A 20238-nucleotide genomic window follows, 5' to 3' on the forward strand; every position below is an offset into this window, starting at 1 on the left:
AATGAAACTGCTCAGGGATGTTACCATGAGGCCACTGGTGATTTAAAAACAGCTACAGAGTCCAATGGCTGTGATGGGAGAAAACTAAGGATGGATCACAATAATGACCTAAATGACAGATTGAAAAGAAGAATACAAAAATATACAGAATAATATTCCAAAACATGCATCTTGTATGCAACAAGGCACTAAAGTAATACTGGAAAAAAAATTAAGCAAAGGAATACACTTTTTGGCCTAAATGCAAAGCCTTATGTTTGGGGCAAATCCAATACATCACTGAGTAGCTGCCTCCTTATTTTCAAGCATGGTGGTGGCTGCATCGTGGTATGGGTATGCTTGACAACGGCAAATACTGGGGAGTTTCAGGATTAAAATAAATGTGATGGAACTAAGCACAGGCAAAATCCTAGAGGAAAACCTGCTTCAGTTTGCTTTACACCAGAGACTTGGAGAGGAATTAACCTTTCAATAACCTACAATAAAAGGCCAAATCTACACTGGAGTTGCTTGCCAAGAAGACAGTGAATGTTCCTGAATGGCCACGTTACGGTTTTGACATAAATCTGCTTGAAAATCTATGGCAAGACTTGAAAATTGCTGTCTAGCCATGATCCCCAACATCTTGACAGAGCTTGAAGAATTTTGAAAAGAATAATGGGCAAATATTGCACAATCCAGGTGTGCAAATCTCTTGTAGACTTTACCCAAGAAGACTCACAGCTGTATTTGATGCCAAAGGTGTTTCTAACATGGATTGACTCAGGGAGCTGAATACTTCTGCAACGATTATTTTAGCTATTACATTTTTATAGATCATAACATTTTTTTGAAAAGTATCCCCTGTATAGATTGTTGACAAAAAAAAAGACAATTAAATCAATTTGAATCCCACTTTGTAACACAATAAAAATTGAAAAATCCAAGGGGTCTGAATACTTTTGCAAGGCACTGTATATGGTATGGTCTGTGAGGACAGCAGTGTTTCTGTCATATGTGAGTTGACATCTCATGTCAATGTCATACTGAGTCAAGTCAAGTCAGATCTATCTAAATTGCATTTATTTAAAGTGTTGGGTCACAACACACTTAACATAATTAAAAAGGAATCAAACTGATGTTTTATAGCTAGGTGTTCGATTTTCCTGGATGTCATCCTTTTTAGTGACCTATTGTTTCTTGTGTGTAATAATTTTTTTAAACAATTGCTGACTCACCTGGTATAAAATTTGAATACATTAATGTTCGAATGTTGTTTAACCTCTAATCAATAGTTTTTACTATTTCAAATAACTTATTTTTCACTCTACACATAGCCTTTATGCTTCTCAATCTGGTTTCTAGTGGGATAAAATCGGGATCTACAATCCATATATAACCTTGTCCGCATTTTCAAAACATGTAGGTCATTATCATATTATGAATAGCGGCTGTAGACAGTGTGTGTATGCAAATGTATTTCGACATGTGTCACTGTGTCATGTTTCACACTGTGTTTAACATTGAGTGAGTCTGTGTGTGTGAGTGTGTGTCCCTTATTGTCGAGTCATCTCCCATGGTCACATGCTTGTCAGAGGGCTAGAGGAGAAAACCTAATCGAGGGGGGTTGGATGTTGGGGGAGGGTTTGAAACATTAGTTGGTACTCAATGGTTGCGAGTGTAGGGCGAGTGTGTGCGTGCCGTGTTTAGTGACGCAGGTCCCGTGTAGCTCAGTTGGTAGAGCATGGCGTTTGCAACGCCAGGGTTGTGGGTTCGATTCCCACGGGGGGCCAGTATGAAAATGTATGTAGTCACTAACTGTAAGGTGCTCTGGATAAGAGCGTCTGCTAAATGACTAAAATGTAAAATGTGTGTCAGGGGGAGTGCAGAGCCAAGACAGGAATACAGCACTAACCACAGTCTCCCTCACTCTCTTTTGCTCTGCCTCTCTCTTCATCCCTTATACACACGCTCCCTCCCTATCTCTCTCCCTCACTCCCTCCCTCCCTCCCTCTCTCCCTCTCTCTCTCTCTCGCTCTCGCTCTCTCTCTCTCTCTCTCTCTCTCTCTCTCTCTCTCTCTCTCTCTCTCTCTTTCTCTCTCTCTCTCTCTCTCTCTCTCTCTCTCTCTCTCTCTCTCTCTCTCTCTTTCTCTCTCTCTCACACACACACACAAACACATGCACACACTCCCTCTTCTCGGTGTTCTCTCCCTCTCCCTGCCTTTCTGAATTCAGTGGGTTTTGACTCTGTCACTACGATGTTTGCTGTTGCTGGAAGCTCTCTGCAGTGAGCACACTGAGGTAAGCTCTGTCACTCTCTCTCTCACACACACACACACAAACACACACACCCTCACTCTGTTTGTGGCAGTGGGGTTCGTTGTCTCCAGTCACCTTGGTCACGTCGTCCGCTGCGAGCTCATAGACACACTGCTCTAGACTTTACTCACTTTATACTGTTTGTCTTTTGAAGTGTTGTGCAATATACAGCAGCACTGTGATGTTGACTAGCGGGGGATTCGCACCAGCTATGCTCATTGTTATGCTGCGGCTGAGACTCCTTGCTGTAGGCCTACTTACACTTACTGGGAGAGTTGCTGGGATAAGAGCATCCATTGGATAAGAGCAACCATTGGATAAGAGCATCCATTGGATAAGAGCATTCAATTAAATGATTTAAAAGTATGTGTTGCCTCTTTTAGTTCCCCTCCCTTAAACTCTGCAGTCTTTCTCAGTTTGGGTTTCGGTGTCCCTTGTGAAGAAAAAATATCCTCTCTCCTTTGTAACTGGAAGCCTCTAATAAGCGGTTGTAATGTTATTATGTCACATAGCGAGACACAGAGGTTTTGTTAGAGTTTGTCTTGCCGCTGTGTGTGCAAGCGCGTGTGAGGAAGTGGGGGTTGTGGATTCCTATCTGTTGAGTGAAGTGAAAACAGAAGAAAAACGGCAGGTGTTTTTTATGACTGTTTCCTGTTGGACGGTAAAACAGATTTCTCTCCATTTTGTGCCTATGAGCACTAGCTGAGTAACTTGAGTCTGCGTCACTAATCAGTCAGTAGGTCACTAGGTGTTGACCTTACAGCTGTAAACACAAAACATGTACCGAAGGGGGCAATGAAAAATCATGTTGTTCTTTTGCAGCTTTCAATATGTGCTAATCTCTCAATGTAGTATTTGCCTTGCGAGGCACTACCTTTCTTTTCAGTACATTTTCCCCCCATCCCTCTATTTTTCTCTCTTTCTTTGAGAGGAGAGGAATGATAAGGTATTGAGTTACAGATGGTATCTAACTCATGACATCCACTATTTTGGAGAGATCAATGTTACCGCTTTGTGAAGCCACATTGTATCTTACTTCAGCAAAGGGAAATCCTTATGAATGATAATGACCAGTCAACTGATCATCATTATTAGCTTATTTTCCTTTTGTCTAGTCTATGGAGTGTCTACACTAGCCTCTAATCTTTGGAGACCAACCTCTTATCTCACAAGGTTAATCTTGCCGTTATAGAATATGCTTAAACTTAGATTCTTTTGACCTAGGCCCGTATTGTCAAAGCAACTCAGTGCTGATCTAGGATCAGGTCCCCTGTCCATATAATCATGATCTAAAAAGCTAACTCCTACTCTGAGACACTTTAAGAATACGGGCCTAAGTCACACAAAAAATCTAATTTTAAGCATATTCTATAACTGCAAGATGTACTTTATACGGGCCCTGATAAAGATCCATCTTGGATAGAAACGTTGTTGCAAAATTGGTGGCAGAGGAGTAGCCCATGGGTCTTAATGTCTCTTTACCTTATCATGCCAATTTGTTTACCTTGGCATGTCTAGTGTCTTGCTGCTCTCGTGGGTTCCCAATATACAAAAAGAAGACTGCACTGCATAACCATAATAATACAACCTTGGCGCTTCTAGCTAGCCACTTTGCCAGTAGGCATGAAAAAATGTACTTCTCCAGCCACTGTTCAGTACTGGATGTATGCAGCTGGTGCAGTCACTGGCTGTTCAAGTGGCATAAGTGGCTCATGATGTTTCTGCATTCTTTCCATCACTGAGTGCTCAGCCAAGTTGAAAGTCAACGGAGGGGCATAGCAACTACAGCACTGTACGTGTGTGTTCGCACCTGCTTATGTTTTTGGCCCGAGGCATGGCATGTTCACACCGATTGTGTGTCCCAAACAGCCCCCTCTTCCCTATATAGTGCACTACTTTTGACCAGGGCCCAATGGGTGCCAAGTGAATCTAGAGGGCAGGCCAGGCCGGTCAGCTAGCTCTGATCAACTTTGACCAAACTAGGCATTGTCAATTACCCAAGATGGCGGGAATGACGTGTACTGCAGACCTTATGAGGTTATGACCTTTTTTCCACATGCACTAGTGGTTGCAGATGCTATTGAAAACTCTATTTTGATAGGACAGGGATGGGAAATGGTGTAGACCAGGGAAACACTTTGAATGAACGAAATGAAATGAATGGAGAAAGCCCCAAGATACTTTCTGAGAGTGGTTCTTATCTGCAAACATCAAAGCAGTTGTGCTTTTCAATCCATTGAAGAAAATGTTGCGTGTCTTTGTTGCACCCATATTTAGGTCATTTTACATCAGGGCTCACAATCCGATAGTCTGCCCCAGAGTGCATGAATATCAGATGTGGTTTGCTGCTGAGTCACTGTCCTCTGTTACCTTGAGTCATACCGGTAAACGAGAGGAGCTGGGGAGACGAAAGCAAAAAACGATTATTTTGCAGTTTTCCATTTCCACTTCTCTGATGTGGCCTACTCAGGTGTCATACATACTGAAATAGATACATATATATATATATATATATATATATATATATATATATATATATATATATATATATATATATATATAAAAATAAATATACATATACATTTATATTGTGGCAGACCAGGGGGTTTGGTCAAGAAGTTTACACAGATCAGACACGGACAGAATTGTATTAGCTCGGTTTCAAGGGTGTTTATTTAAATAATAAACAATGAGAAAAGAATTGGTCTCCTCCAGGAGAGTTCCTCTGGGATACCGTCTTCTGGGCTCCTCCAGGTGAGTTCCTCTGGGATACCGTCTTCTGGGCTCCGGGGTCTTGTAGGGATCAAAACCGAGCTCCCTCCGTTATCTCTGGTACTGAGCACGACTGAAAGGGAGTAACCTCTCTTCCCCAGTCCCCCTTCTGGCAGCTTTATGGGACTCGTCCAGCTGGTGAGCAATCAGCCTCTTGATTACTCACCAACCACAATCAGCCCCAATTAGTGATGTAGACTTCGTCTGTCACCAGGCCTCGACGAGTCTCCCGCTGGTGCCTAACCTGCTGTACGCCACAATATATATATATATATATATATATATATATATATATATATATATATATATAGATATATATATATATATATATATATACAGTGCCTTCGGAAAGTATTCAGACCCCTTGACTTTTCCACATTTTGTTACATTAAAGCCTTATTCTAAAACTGACTAAATTGTATTTTTTCCTCATCAATCTACACACAATACCCCATAATGACAAAGCCATGTTTTCTTTTTTTTATGTTTGCAAAAAAAAAGAAAAAAAAAAAGGAAATAGTACATTTACATAAGTACTCAGGCCCTTTACTCAATACTTTGTTGAAGCACCTTTGGCAGTGCTTACAGCATTGAGTCTTCTTAAGCATGACTCTACGAGCTTGGTGTTACGTTCCCCAGTTTCTATGTTGTGGTTTGTGTATTTTCATGTAGGTATTTCAGGAAATGGGTTCCTGAAATTCCCCAACAAGCAGCTGATTGAGTTGAAAAACATTGATGATTGGAGAGCTGACACTGCGCCCTCGTCAGGACGCAGCTGTCTCCAATTTACCAACTCCTCCTGAAGCTATATAAGCCCCAGTTGCTCAGAAAAGGAAAGAGGGGAACCAGAATTGCTGAGAGTTATAGCATGTTGGTTGTTGCTAAGACATTTGGTATGTACTGTGTAGTTGTTGCTGTGAGAGCTGATTGAAATGTTTTGTGTTAGTTTGTTGCTCAGAGAGTATCTTTAATGTCCTGAGTTAGTTTTTTTTCTCAGGTTTTGTTGTGAACCAGTTTGTATTATTCTGTTTCATTTGTTCCCAAGGGGGGAAGGGGAAGGCACCTAGGGAGTGCTTAGGCAAGAGGCCCGCGGGCATACATTACCCGTAGAAGTTGACTGTCTATGCACACTAGGAAAGACCTGGGCGGACCATCCCTTGTATTTTGGTTAGTGCACCAGGTGGTGCTAGTTAAGTAAGTAGTGGGTAGGCAGGTAAGGTAGGAGAGGGGGCTTAAAGGAAGGAATAAATTCCCTGTTAACGGTATTCTCTGCCTTTTGTCATCCTTACTCACACCTACAGTCCCATACCTCTTTCACACCACGGAGAGTTGAGTTGTAGCAGGGTGTTGCGTTCCCTCTTCCGAGAGGCGTGCATAACACTTGGCACACCTGTATTTGGGGAGTTTCTCTCATTATTCTCTGCAGATCCTCTCAAGCTCTGCCAGGTTGGATGGGGAGCGTTGATGCACAGCTATTTTCAGGTCTCTCCAGAGATGTTCGATCGGGTTCAAGTCCGGGCTCTGGCTGGGCCACTCAAGGACATCCAGAGACTTGTCCCGAAGTCACTTGTGCGTTGTCTTGGCTGTGTGCTTAGGGTCGTTGTTCTGTTGGAAGGTGAACCTTCGCCACAGTCTGAGGTCCTGAGCACTCTGGAGCAGGTTTTCATCAAGGATCTCTCTGTACTTTGCTCCATTCTTCTTTGCCTCGATCCTGACTAGTCTCCAAGTCCCTGCCGCTGAAAAACATCCCCACAGCATGTTGCTGCCATCACCATGCTTCACCGTAGGGATGGTGCCAGGTTTCCTCCAGACGTGACGCTTGGCATTCAGGCCAAAGAGTTCAATCTTGGTTTCATCAGACCAGAGAATCTTGTTTCTCATGGTCTGAGAGTCTTTAGGTGCCTTTTGGCAAACTCCAAGAGGGCTGTCATGTGCCTTTTACTGAGGATTGGCTTCCGTCTGGCCACTCTACTATAAAGGCCTGATTGGTAGAATGCTGCAGAGATGGTAGTCCTTCTGGAAGGTTCTCCCATCTCCACAGAGGAACTCTAGAGATCTGTCAGAGTGACGATCGGGTTCTTGGTCACCTCCCTGACCAAGGCCCTTCTCCCCCGCCTGCTCAGTTTGGCTGGGAGGACAGCTTTAGGAAGAGTCTTGGTGGTTCCAAACTTCTTCCATTTAAGAATGATGGAGGCCACTGTGTTCTTCGGGACCTTCAATGCTGCAGAATATTTTTGGTACCCTAACCCCAGATCTCTGCCTCAACACAATCCTGTCTCTGAGTTCTACGGACAATTCCTTCAACATCATGGCTTGGTTTTTGCTCTGACATGACCTGTCAACTGTGGGACCTTATATAGACAGGTGTGTGCCTTTCCAAATCATGTCCAATCAATTGAATTTACCACACTTGACTCCAATCAAGTTGTAGAAACATCTCAAGGACAATCAATGGAAACAGGATGAACCTGAGCTCAATTTCGAGTCTCATAGCAAAGGGTCTGAATACTTATGTAAATAAGGTATTTCTGTTTTTAAATTTTAATTATTTTGCTAAAATGGACCGGTGGAAATCTGTCCTTTGGTCTGATGAGTCCAAATTTGAGATTTTTGGTTCCAACCGCTGTGTCTTTATGAGATGCAGAGTAGGTGAACGGATGATATCCGCATGTGTGGTTCCCACCGTGAAGTATGGAGGAGTGATTGTGTGGGGGTGCTTTGCTGGTGACACTGTCTGTGATTAATTTAGAATTCAAGGCACACTTAACCAGCATGGCTACCACAGCATCCTGCAGCGATACGCCATCTGGTTTGCGCTTAGAGGGACTATTTGTTTTTCAACAGGACAATTACCCAACACACCTCCAAGCTGTGTAAGGGCTATTTGACGAAGAAGGAGAGTGATGGAGTGCTGCATCAGATGACCTGGCCTCCACAATCCCCCGACCTCAACCCAATTGAGATGGTTTGGGATGAGTTGGACCGCAGAGTGAAGGAAAACAAGTGCTCGGCATATGTGGGAACTCCTTCAAGACTGTTGGAAAAGCATTCCAGGTGAAGCTGGTTGAGAGAATGCCAAGAGTGTGCAAAACTGTCATCAAGGCAAAGGGTTGGCTACTAAAATGAAAAATATATTTTGATTTGTTTAACGCTTTTTGGGTTACTACGTGATTCCATGTGTGTTATTTTATAGTTCTGATGTCTTCACTATTATTCTACAATGTAGAAAATAAAGAAAAACCCTTGAATGAGTAGGTGTCCAAACTTGACTGGTACTATATATATGGAAGTTGAATATATAATTTGATGAACTAGCTGATGTTCACAAATAAGAAGGCGGTTCGCATACAACAATAGACGAAATTCCCAAAATATCTTTTATTTTATTTCATTTTTAGGGGTTGAGTTTTGTCAATTTTTGTGTTCGAATCACCCATTATTATTTTTTTTACTGCATTATTAATTGGTTGTATATCAGTAAAAGCACTAATGAATTGTTAGGTCTACTTTTACTTGTTACTTCTGTGAACTTTCATTATCCTCCCTCCTCATGAGTGAGAGAAATTAGAAAATATCTTAAAGATATCTGGGGTTTTGGTAGCGGAATTACAAGGCACAAGGCAATGTTTCTTAAACTTACAGAAGGCAAATCATTGATCCAAACAAAATATAATTGTTGTTGATATTAGTTGGCAGGGTTCTTAACTTCAACATTTATGTTTTATGTATATCTAATACCTTTTAAGACTATGGTAAATGTTGTCCAAGACCCCTTTTCCATCTGTTTCACCAGAAATCAAAGCCTTTGCTTATTCCCAATTTTTAGAATGGAAAATGGTTGAAAAATGTATATATGCCTTAATTTTTCTAAAATATAGCTAGACTCTTAGCTTTCATTTGACACCCAATTTGACATGCTCCTATGAACTCCACGTTTGTGCTCATGGATCCTTTTAGATGGAAATGCCCTTAAGTGCAACGGTACCTGCTTTCTTCAAGCTGATATAAGAGAAATAGGAAAACGTGCTTTCTCATTGTGGTTCTGAGACATAAAATATGTTATTCTATTCTCATAAATTGCTGTAGTTTTGTGGCTGATTTAGGTTCACATGCATTTTCTATGTTTCATATATGGGCTTCATAAGATAAATGTATTGTCATTTCACTATATGGGTCTTTCTTTTCTGTGAAGATGGACATACAGCCTTGTATTTCTTACACTATAATCATACCAGGGCCCGTATTCATAAAGCCTCTCAGAGTAGGAGTGCTGATCTAGGATTAGTTTAGCCTTTTAGATCATAATGAATAAGATGACATGGACAGGGGGGACCTGAGGGCACGACAACACCTTTTCCCTCTCAGGAGACTGAAAATATTTGGCATGGGTCCCCAGATCCTTAAAAAGTTATACAGCTGCACCATTGAAAGCATCCTGACCGGTTGCATCACTGCCTGGTATGGCAACTGCTCGCCATCTGACCGTAAGACGCTACAGAGGGTAATGCGTACGGCCCAGTTTATCACTGGGGCCAAGCTTCCTGCCATCCAGGACATATATACTAGGCCCAAAATATTGTCAAAGTCTCCAGTCACCCAAGTCATAGAATGTTCTCTCCGCTACCGCACGGCATGCGGTACCGGAGCGCCAAGTCTAGGTCCAAAAGGCTCCTTAACAGCTTCTACCCCTAAGCCATATGTCTGCTGAACAATTAATAAAATGGCCACCTGGACTATTTACAAAATACACCCCGCCCCCCCCTTTGTTTTTACACTACTGCTATTCGCTGTTTATTATCTATGCATAGTCACTTTACCCCTACCTACATGTACAAATTACCTCGACTAACCTGTACCCCCGCACATTGACTCGGTACCGCTACCCCCTTTATATAGCCTCGTTATTGTTATTTTATTGTGTTACTTTAAATGTGTTACTTTATTTATTTAGTAAATATTTTCTCAACTCTATTTCTTGAACTGCATTGTTGGTTAAGGGCTTGAGATGTCACTGGTGAAGATGGCTGCCGTTTTACAGCCCTCTAACCAATTGTACTATTATGTGTGTTTTTTCGCGTTATTTGTAATTTATTCTGTACATAATGTTTCTGCCATCGTCTCTTATAACCAAAAAGAGCTTCTGTATATCAGGACAACGATTACTCACCTCGTATTGGACGAAGATTTTTTCTTCAACGAGTCGTACGCAAAGGATATTCTACAGACACCCGACAAGGCCCAAATCCCCATCATTCGCAGGAGAGCCTTGTAAGAACCGTCGGTGAGCGAGTAAACTGCCTCTTCCATCAAACCTATTAGCCAATGTTCAATCATTTGAAAATACATTAGATGACCTAATATTACGGTTATCCTACCAACAGGACATTAAAAACTGTAATATCTTATGTTTCACCGAGTCGTGGCTGAACGACGACATGGACAACATACAGCTGACGGGATATACGCTACATCGGCAGGCTAGAACGGCTGACTCCGGAAAGACAAGGGGTGGCGGACTGTGTATATTTGTAAACAACAGCTGGTGCACAAAATCAAATACTAAGGAAGTATCGAGGTTTTGCTCGCCTGAGGTAGAGTATCATAAGTATAAGCTGTAGACCACACTATATACCAAGAGAGTTTTCATCTATATTTTTCATAGCTGTCTATTTACCACCACAAGCCAATGCTGGCATTAAGATTGCACTCAATGAGCTGTATAAGGCCATAACTAAACAGGAAAACGCTCATCCAGTGGCAGCGCTCCTAGTGGCCGGGAACTTTAATGCAAGGAAACTTAAATTCGTTCTACCTAATTTCTACCAGCATGTTAAATGTGCAGCCAGAGGGAAAAAAAAACTCTAGACCACCTTTACTCCACACACAGAGACGCATACAAAGCTCTCCCTCGCCCTCCATTTGGCAAATCTGACCATAACTCTATCCTCCTGATTCCTGCTTATAAGAAAAAACTAAAGCAGGAAGCACCAGTGACTTGGTTAATAAAAAAGTGGTCAGATGACGCAGATGCTAAGCTACAGGACTATTTTGCTAGCACAGACTGGAACATGTTCCGGGATTCTTCAGATAGCATTGAGGAGTACACCACATCAGTCACTGGCTTCATCAATAAGTGCATCAATGACGTCGTCCCCACAGTGACTGTACGTACATACCCCAACCAGAAGCCATGGATTACAGGCAACATCCTCACTGAGCTAAAGGGTAGAGCTGCTGCTTTCAAGGAGCGGGACTCTAACCCGGACGCTTATAAGAAATCCCGTTATGCCCTCCGACAAACTATCAAACAGGCAAAGAGTCAATACAGGACTAAGATTCAATCGTACTACACCGGCTCTGATGCTCGTCGGATGTGGCAGGGCTTGAAAACTATTACAGACTACAAAGGGAAGCACAGCCGCGAGCTGCCCAGTGACACAAGCCTACCAGATGACCTAAACCACTTCTATGCTCGCTTCGAGGCAAGCAACACTGAAGCATGCATGAGAGCACCAGCTGTTCTGGATGACTATGTGATCACGCTCTCCGATGTGAGTAAGACTTTTAAGCAGGTTAACATTCACAAGGCCGCAAGGCCAGACGGATTACTAGGACGTGTACTCCGAGCATGTGCGCACCAACTGGCAAGTGTCTTCACTGACATTTTCAACATGTCCCTGACTGAGTCTGTAATACCAACATGTTTCAAGCAGACCACCATAGTCCCCGTGCCCAAGGACACTAAGATAACCTGCCTAAATGACTACCGACCCGTAGCACTGACATCTGTAGCCATGAAGTGCTTTGAAAGGCTGGTCATGGCTCACATCAACACCATTATCCCAGAAACCCTAGACCCACTCCAATTTGCATACCGCCCCAACAGATCCACAGATGATGCAATCTCTATTGCACTCCACACTGCCCTTTCCCACCTGGACAAGAGGAACACCTACGTGAGAATGCTATTCATTGACTACAGCTCAGCGTTCAACACCATAGTGCCCTCAAAGCTCATCACTAAGCTAAGGATCCTGGGACTAAACACCTCCCTCTGCAACTGGATCCTGGACTTCCTGACGGGCCGCCCCCAGGTGGTAAGGGTAGGTAACAACACATCTGCCACGCTGATCCTCAACACGGTGGACCCTCAGGGGTGCGTGCTCAGTCCCCTCCTGTACTCCCTGTTCACCCATAACTGCATGGCCAGGCACGACTCCAACACCATCATTAAGTTTGCCGACGACACAACAGTGGTAGGGCTGATCACCGACAACAATGAGACAGCCTATAGGGAGGAGGTCAGAGACCTGGCCGTGTGGTGCCAGGATAACAACCTCTCCCTCAACGTGACTAAGACAAAGGAGATGATTGTGGACTACAGGGGGAAAAAAGAGGACTGAGCACGCCCCCATTCTCATCGACGGGGCTGTAGTGGAACAGGTTGAGAGCTTCAACTTCCTTGGTGTCCACATCACCAATGAACTATCATGGTCCAAACACACCAAGACAGTCGTGAAGAGGGCACGGCAAAGCCTATTCCCCCTCAGGAGACTGAAAGGATTTGTCATGGGTCCTCAGATCCTCAAAAAGTTATACAGCTGCACCATCGAGAGCATCCTGACTGGTTGCATCACCGCCTGGTATGGCAACTGCTCGGCCTCCGACCGCAAGGCACTACAGTGGGTAGTGCGTACGGCCCAGTACATCACTGGGGCCAAGCTTCCTGCCATCCAGGACCTCTATACCAGGCGGTGTCAGAGGAAGGCCCTCAAAATTGTCAAAGACTCCAGCCACCCTAGTCATAGACTGTTCTCTCTGCTACCGCACAGCAAGCGGTACCGGAGTGCCAAGTCTAGGTCCAAAAGGCTTCTCAACAGCTTCTACCCCCAAGCCATAAGACTCCTGAACAGCTAATCATGGCTACCTGAACTACTTGCACTGCCCCCCCACCCCCACCCCATCTTTTTACGCTGCTGCTACTCTGTTAATTATTTATGCATAGTCACTTTAACTCTACCCACATGTACATATTACCTCAACTACCTCAACTAGCCGGTGCCCCTGCACATTGATTCTGCACCGGTACCCCCCTGTATACAGCCTCCCTACTGTTATTTTATTTTACTTCTGCTCTTTTTTTCTCAACACTTTTTTGTTGTTGTTGTTGTTTTATTTTACTTTTTTTTATAAAAAAATAAATGCATTGTTGGTTAAGGGCTGTAAGTAAGCATTTCACGATAATGTCTACACCTGTTGTATTCGGCACATGTGGCAAATACAATTTGATTTGATTTGAAGTAAGCATTTCACGGTAACGTCTACACCTGTTGTATTCGGCGCATGTGACATATACAATTTGATTTGATTTGATCGTAGATCAGCACTCCTATTCTGAGATGCTTTTTGAATACAGGCCCAGGCGTTTTCCCTGTCAACTCGTATTTTTAAAATGATAATGCTGTGGCCATCTCAAGTGTTAATATGTCGTAGAATGAGGTACAGAATATTTAGTTCTATGACCTTTGTACAGGACCAGAAATAGGCCCAGGAATTTCTAACACACTGACCGATATTTTTCCTACAGGCCCCCATTATTAGCCAAATAATAATCATTCTGCACGAAAAACCACTGGGCTAAAGATGGACCAACCCATCTAGCTTTTACCCAAGCTGCCCGATGGCCAGTCTGTCTCTGGCATTGTACCTGCAGGAGCCAGTGGTGTTTTTTTGAGGGGTCAGGATTTGACATGACTATAATAAAAAATAGTAACATTGTTACTCCCGCATGCCAATTAAGTTAATCTTTCATTCATTGGATATTAAATGTAGGGCATTAAGCTCAGGCCGTGACAGAAATCCCCCTCTGGCTTCCTCAGTTTGGTGCCAGAGCTCTGGGTAGAAGATTCCCAGCTAGGCACCGATCTAGGATCAGTGTAGCCTCCCACCAATGCTAATGTTATGACCTGAAAGAAGAAGGTCCGTACTCTTGCTTTTCATGCCCTAAGATCTACAGTAGAGTCGCTCCCGGCCTACCACATATCTTCAGAGTACCCGTAACTTTCCCAAAACCGTATGGTCCGTGAATTGCCACAGTGCCAAAACTTTTATCAAGTCTGACCAAACAATCGTAGCTAAGATCTTCGATCCATACCCTTACTAGTCACATGTTAACAATCACACCAATCTTTTCATACAAACATTTTTAACCCTGTAATCCCTGGTGGGTTGCCCAACACTGACCGTTTAGCCCTTTAATAATCGGCCCACCACCTGCACGTCCACCACAGATTGACCTTAACATTCCACCGACCACTAAAACAACCACAACAAAGGTGCCTTTCTTATTGTTTAAGTGCTGGCTGGCGAGTCTTTGATGCTTTTTTTCCACTAAGCGCTTTGATATGATTAAGCCCTTTGAATCGATGAGGGGGATGGTGCTAGGGAAGAGGGTCCTCACCAAAGAGAACCATGGTCCCTTTGTGTAGACTTCTGCTCTCTAGGGCTTTAAACAGTCAAAAATAGTAGTCAGAGATTTCACTTCACTAAACGCTGACATGTGTAGTATGGTAATATGTGTAGTTATAGCCCTAATGCATTGAAAGATGTGCATTTTTTGTGACCTCATGATCCTGTCTACAATAACAGCTATTTTCACTGTGTTTTAAAAATAGGTAAATAATCCCTGCTGTGCATTTGGCAGAGGGGATTATAAATTAGAAGCTTTGTGTATTGATATGGAAAGGTAATAAGGCATTTTCTGCTGGGAACTACTTGTGTTTCTTCTTTGGTGTTCTTCAACTGGTTTTTGACAGCTATGTGCTAGGAGCAGTATCGATTTGATATCAGGGAGAGATGGGTCATGATTGAGTCATCAGATGGATCTCTTCCACTGATGAAATGAAGGTTGAACTGAAAGAACCAATAACGTAATCAGAGACAGACTGACACACACACACACACACACACACACACACACACACACACACACACACACACACACAGCTACTGCTTCTATATCTGGGAGTAATATTGAGACTTATGAGGTCCCCTAATTGCTCTCTTACATGTGGCCTCTGTATGTGTGTGTGTGTGTGTCTGTGTGTGTGTCTGCCTGCTTCTGTGTCCTAGTCTTTGAGGGCTATCAGCTTCACCAGTTTCACCATAAAATGGACCACCAAAGATGAAACCATACCTCAAGCAAACGCGAACACTTTGTAGTGAGTGATGACAAAATCTCAACATGAGTCTCTAATGAACTCCCCTGTGACCTCAAATGATTCAGCACTATCTGTAATGCAGATCCACCATTCCCATCCCCATTCAAATATAATAATATGACTATCACATATTATACATATGCATAATATATGAGTATCATATCATTCCCAACCACACTCTTAGAAAAAAGGCTTACAAAAGGGTTCTGCTGCTGTCCCCATAGGAGAACCCTTTTTGGTTCCAGGTAGAACTCTTTTGGGATCCATGTAGAACCCTCTGTGGAAAGGGTTATGCTACATGGAACCCAAAAGGGTTCTACCTGGAACCAAATGGTTTCTACCTGGATCCAAAAGGAGTTATTCAAAAGGGTTCTCCTATGAGGACAGCCGAAGAACCCTTTTTGGTTCTTGATAGCACCTTTTTTTCTAAGAGTGCATGAAGTGTCATCGGATACCTCTAATGAACATCCTCCATCCCATTCCTCCTCCTCAGTTTGTGGCTGTACTTTTCCGAAGGCGGTGACATTGCAGCAGTGACCTTGTTGATGTAAACCACACTGACTGTCCCGTCCTGCAGTGGCGAGACTGGGGATATATTCCTTATCACTCAGAGGGAGAGTGGTGTCCTCTCAGTTCAGTGCATGTAACGGGTGGGGGATGAGGAGAGGAAGCACCCTGTAGACTATTGAGATGCATCCATGGAAATCAGAGGGAGATATGGGTCCCATTTTGATTACACAAAAGTGAGAGAAAAGTTAAACGAGACCAACATACTGTCAATACTTGATCCAATTTGACATAGAATCACAAAAATTGTGGGGGAAATGCTGAGCGTGTCAATTCACTCACTGAAATGGTTTGGGCTAGTCATTTGGGGGATTTCCAAGTGGATTTTGCCTACACAATATGGCAACTAGAGCCCGTCCAAAATGTTTTTTTGGGTCTGATACCGATTCCGATTTTTTGGGGGACAAAACTTACCAATACTGATATATCTGCCGATATACTGTTTTACAGTGGGGAAATGAAAAAGTTTAATTTTCCCACACTGAATTCTCAGAAATTGCCATCCAAAAGAGCAATTGTCCAATAACTATGCTTCAAATGTTGATTTTATACATTGTGACAATAATGACATCATGAGAATGGCCGCAAGTGTTCAGATAAGCATAAGATTAACCTTTTTTTATTATATTTATTGAATATCGGTTATCGGTTGAATTATCAGCCATAACCGATTTAGCAGTAAAAGGACGATATCGGCTGATAATATGGGTGAACCGATATATCGGTCGGGCTCTAATGGCAACCCCACTATCTGACCATAGCAGAGAACACAATCTGGAAACCCTGACCCTCAAGCCCTGCATTGAGATGTTCTGAAGGCAATCCTTCAAGAAATGCTCTAAATATGTTATCTAAATACCAGGTACCAATCTGGCAACCCTGACCCTTAGTCACTGCTTCTAAAAAGAATACACTCATAATAACTGTAGATGTTATTCTCTGTAGACAAACTCTCTCCACTATCAGAAAAGCTCTCAGCTGTTTATGGGAGTTTATGGATGTTATCTAACTTCTATTAGATGGGGAGCAGTGCATAACCTTCCAGGACTGGGTCAGTGTAATTGGGCTGGCACCCACACCATTGTTGGCGCCAATGTGACCTACTGGGTTCGCACCCGGGTCGGCTTTCCGCCTGAACACCGTTAGCCCACTGAGCTAAGTCTTATGCATTAGCTCGGGGAGGTAATTTAAGTCTTCAGGTCTCAGGCAAGGTTACTCATTGCGCAAACCAGGTAGCCACTAATAGACTATGGTAGACCATAGTAACACCAGCTGAGTGTTACAAGACACTGCCTGACCAGCTGAGTTGATTTGCTCCCTTGCAAAAAAGTGTATAAAAAATGGGTTTTCCACCCTAAATTGGATGTTGTGGTCTTGCCAAGGTGGATACATCATAATCTCCTCTGAACAATTCTTAGCAGTGTTTTCATGATGAAGCTATCGCACATGTTTTCATAAAAAAATACTTCACTCATGAATAAACTCAGAGCTACAGTAGAGAAATTGATTGCCCCATTCAGAATCACAATACTGTAATCTTGTTGTTCACTCACAAGAGATCGTCGATATGGTTAGGGCCAGGACTTATTCCAGACCCTGTGACCTGACCAGGAACAACCCTGAATCTTACCCTACTTATTTATAACTGTTATATTATTATTGGGCTAGGGCCCTGAGTTTTTCCTGGTCTGGTGATGTGGTCCTAAGTGTGTAAATGACATCATGACAATTGGCATTGCCTATGTCATTATAATGGCCATATAATCATCATGTAGGACATACAATGAAATCACTAACCAAAAGACAATTTGGGTGATTGACGTAACATTTTACCCAATTTACCCAGTAGTCATCTGACTAAGACCAACAATACCCTTCCTGTCCTTTTCGCAGGTTATGCTAGCCAAAAGTCCTCTGTTGAGTCAGAAAGAGAGTGAAAAGGGCTAAGGACTGCGTCGCAACGTACTGCTGGGACCTTGTGATCTGCACGGAGCCATGAGCAACACTAAGGATGCCAGCGACACCAACGTCGCCACGAACACTAAGGCCACAGCCACCTCAGCTGTGAGTTTAAACCTTACATCTATATACTGTACATGAGTTCTTCTATACACAAGTTCTATACACACATTATGAGACATTTATTGATGTATAGTTTGTTTTATTGATGTATAGTTCGTGTTTTTTACTTATTAGTCAGGTAATGCTTATATCCGTGGTTCTGTGGTTTCCATGGCGCCATGAGGTTGCCAAATACCATTGTGTATACTATGGTAGGAATACTACAGTATTCACTGTAATGATTTTGCGGACTTTACTGTAGGATTCACTGTAGTGTTTTAGCGGACTGAAGTCCGCCAAAAAATGTCAGTGAATACTGTAGTATTTACTGTATAAATACTGTCGTAAATAAAAATGGTAGTATATACTATAGTAATTACTGTAGTGTTTTTGGGTACATTAATGTAGTATTTAACAAAGTGTTTTTGTTTTATTATCTTTAACATTGAAGTGGGAGGATTTCTCCTTGAGGAAGCTTAGTGGAGGAATACTAAAAGAGCAAATGTTCCATAACTTGTAGGTAGGTAGGTATGTAGGTAGGACTGGGTTCTGAACGGAGAGTTCAGGGCTTCTGCTCTTTTCTATAACTACAGGGAACACAATATATGGTCTATACTTGACATGTAGGTTTCTCACTTACGGGTGGCACATACTGGGATGTGGAGGATGGGTTTAGGCAGGGTATATGGAAATTAAATACTGTACTATTTACTATAGTTAAACAAATGTAGTGTTTTTGCTGACATTTCTGTAGTATTTACTACAGTGTTTTTTTGTGGATAATAATGTAGTATTTACTATAGGATTCTACAGTATACTACAAAATTCTATACTAAGTACTACACATGATCGAGGGATACTACAGTAGTATTTCTTTATGTGGGATATATCATCAAATAATATCCCGATATGTAATTGTATCTGTAAATATTGTACATGTAATTTTTTTTAAGTGTTTCTTGTTACATTTAAAAACAATGTACAAATGTTTTGGTTTTATATAACCTGTTGTGAGTTGAGCTAAAATATCTGGTGGTGACCTATGTAGTTGCAGAACTGATGATGGCAAGTTTACTTCGAGAACTGACGATGGCAAGTTTACTTGGCTTGGTTAGTGGTTAGCTATGGCTTGGTTAGCTATAACTAGCTAGCTGGCATGTCTAATTTGAATGATGCATCAACACAGCATCGGCTTTTTGTTCCACCTGCCCTGGTTTCTGGAAGGATGTGGACTGTGGTGTGAGGCGATGACAGAGGCTCGCCTCGTAGAAGACTGTTCCTGATTACGAGGCCAAAGTGTGGTGGTCTCTCAGGTGAAGCTGTCGAAGCATCACCCAGGTCGGTGCTACACATTCGGTGGTGGATGTTCCAGCCTACCTACAGACAAGGAGTAGCTGTGAACTTCAGAGAGAGATGCCTGATGGAGAGCTCCGGGCCTGCCTGTCTGTCGTTTCTCCTTCCCTGGCTGTACCATCAACGCCACCTCCACTCAAGCTACTCCTTTACTGAACTGCATCATCATCTAGCTGTGAAAGACCATCTCCCATGAACTGCCAGCCCCCTGAATTTGTTTTTGTTTGTTTTTTAAAGAGACTTTGAGATTCTGTATGAAAGCGCTATATAAAATACATATATTATTATTATTATTATTATTATTATTATTATTATTATTATTATTATATTGCACCAGAGGAAGCTGTAAAGCCAATTTAAAACTCTGTTACAAATTAATTGAAAACAAAACCAACCGCCACCCTTAGTTGCCACATTTGACTTTTCGACTCATGCAGCGTTTTTTTGTGGCGGTTTGTTGGGACTGTTTTGCTGTAGGGCTGGGAATTGCTAGGGACCTCAAGATATGATATTATCACGATACTTAGGTGCTGATACGATATGTATCGCGATTTGATACTGTGATTTTATTGCGATTCGATGTTCCAAGCATATTGCTCACTGCATGTCTGCTGCAGAGGGACAAGAGAGAGCCATGAGAAAAGGAGTATTGAGAAGTCATGGAAATAAAAGTGCTGAAAACAAAATGGCTCCCTATTTCAAAATAAGATGGAGAACAAGCTATGAAGGAAAAATACTGGAGTTTTGGTGCAGTTTAGCCAACTAGCGCAAAAAGTATATTTTGATATTGTCAAAACGATACGATACGATATATCATAAAAAAAATTTATCCTGATATGTAACTGTTTAGACTTTTTTCCCCCCATCACTATTCAGTGTCGAAAGACCCCTGCTGTCTCGTGACCCCAGCGAGTAGAAGTGGTTGAACTGACGTCACTACAACCATTATGACATCATTTCAACCAGT

General features: G+C 42.5%; 1 protein-coding gene across 1 annotated transcript in view; it reads left to right on the forward strand.

The window, feature by feature from the left end:
• Nucleotides 1-17852: 17852 nt before the first annotated feature.
• The window catches only part of LOC311150634 (anion exchange protein 2-like), a gene marked incomplete at both ends in the record, with an annotated part of 31282 nt that continues 28896 nt past the window's right edge, over nt 17853-20238 (forward strand). The window contains one exon of the mRNA XM_084188124.1: nt 17853-17921. Coding sequence (XP_084044250.1) covers nt 17853-17921 — 69 coding nt within the window. The remainder of the gene's footprint in view (nt 17922-20238) is intronic.

This window comes from Coregonus lavaretus (assembly GCF_964263955.1).
Source record: "Coregonus lavaretus genome assembly, chromosome: 23".
NCBI lineage: Eukaryota > Metazoa > Chordata > Actinopteri > Salmoniformes > Salmonidae > Coregonus > Coregonus lavaretus.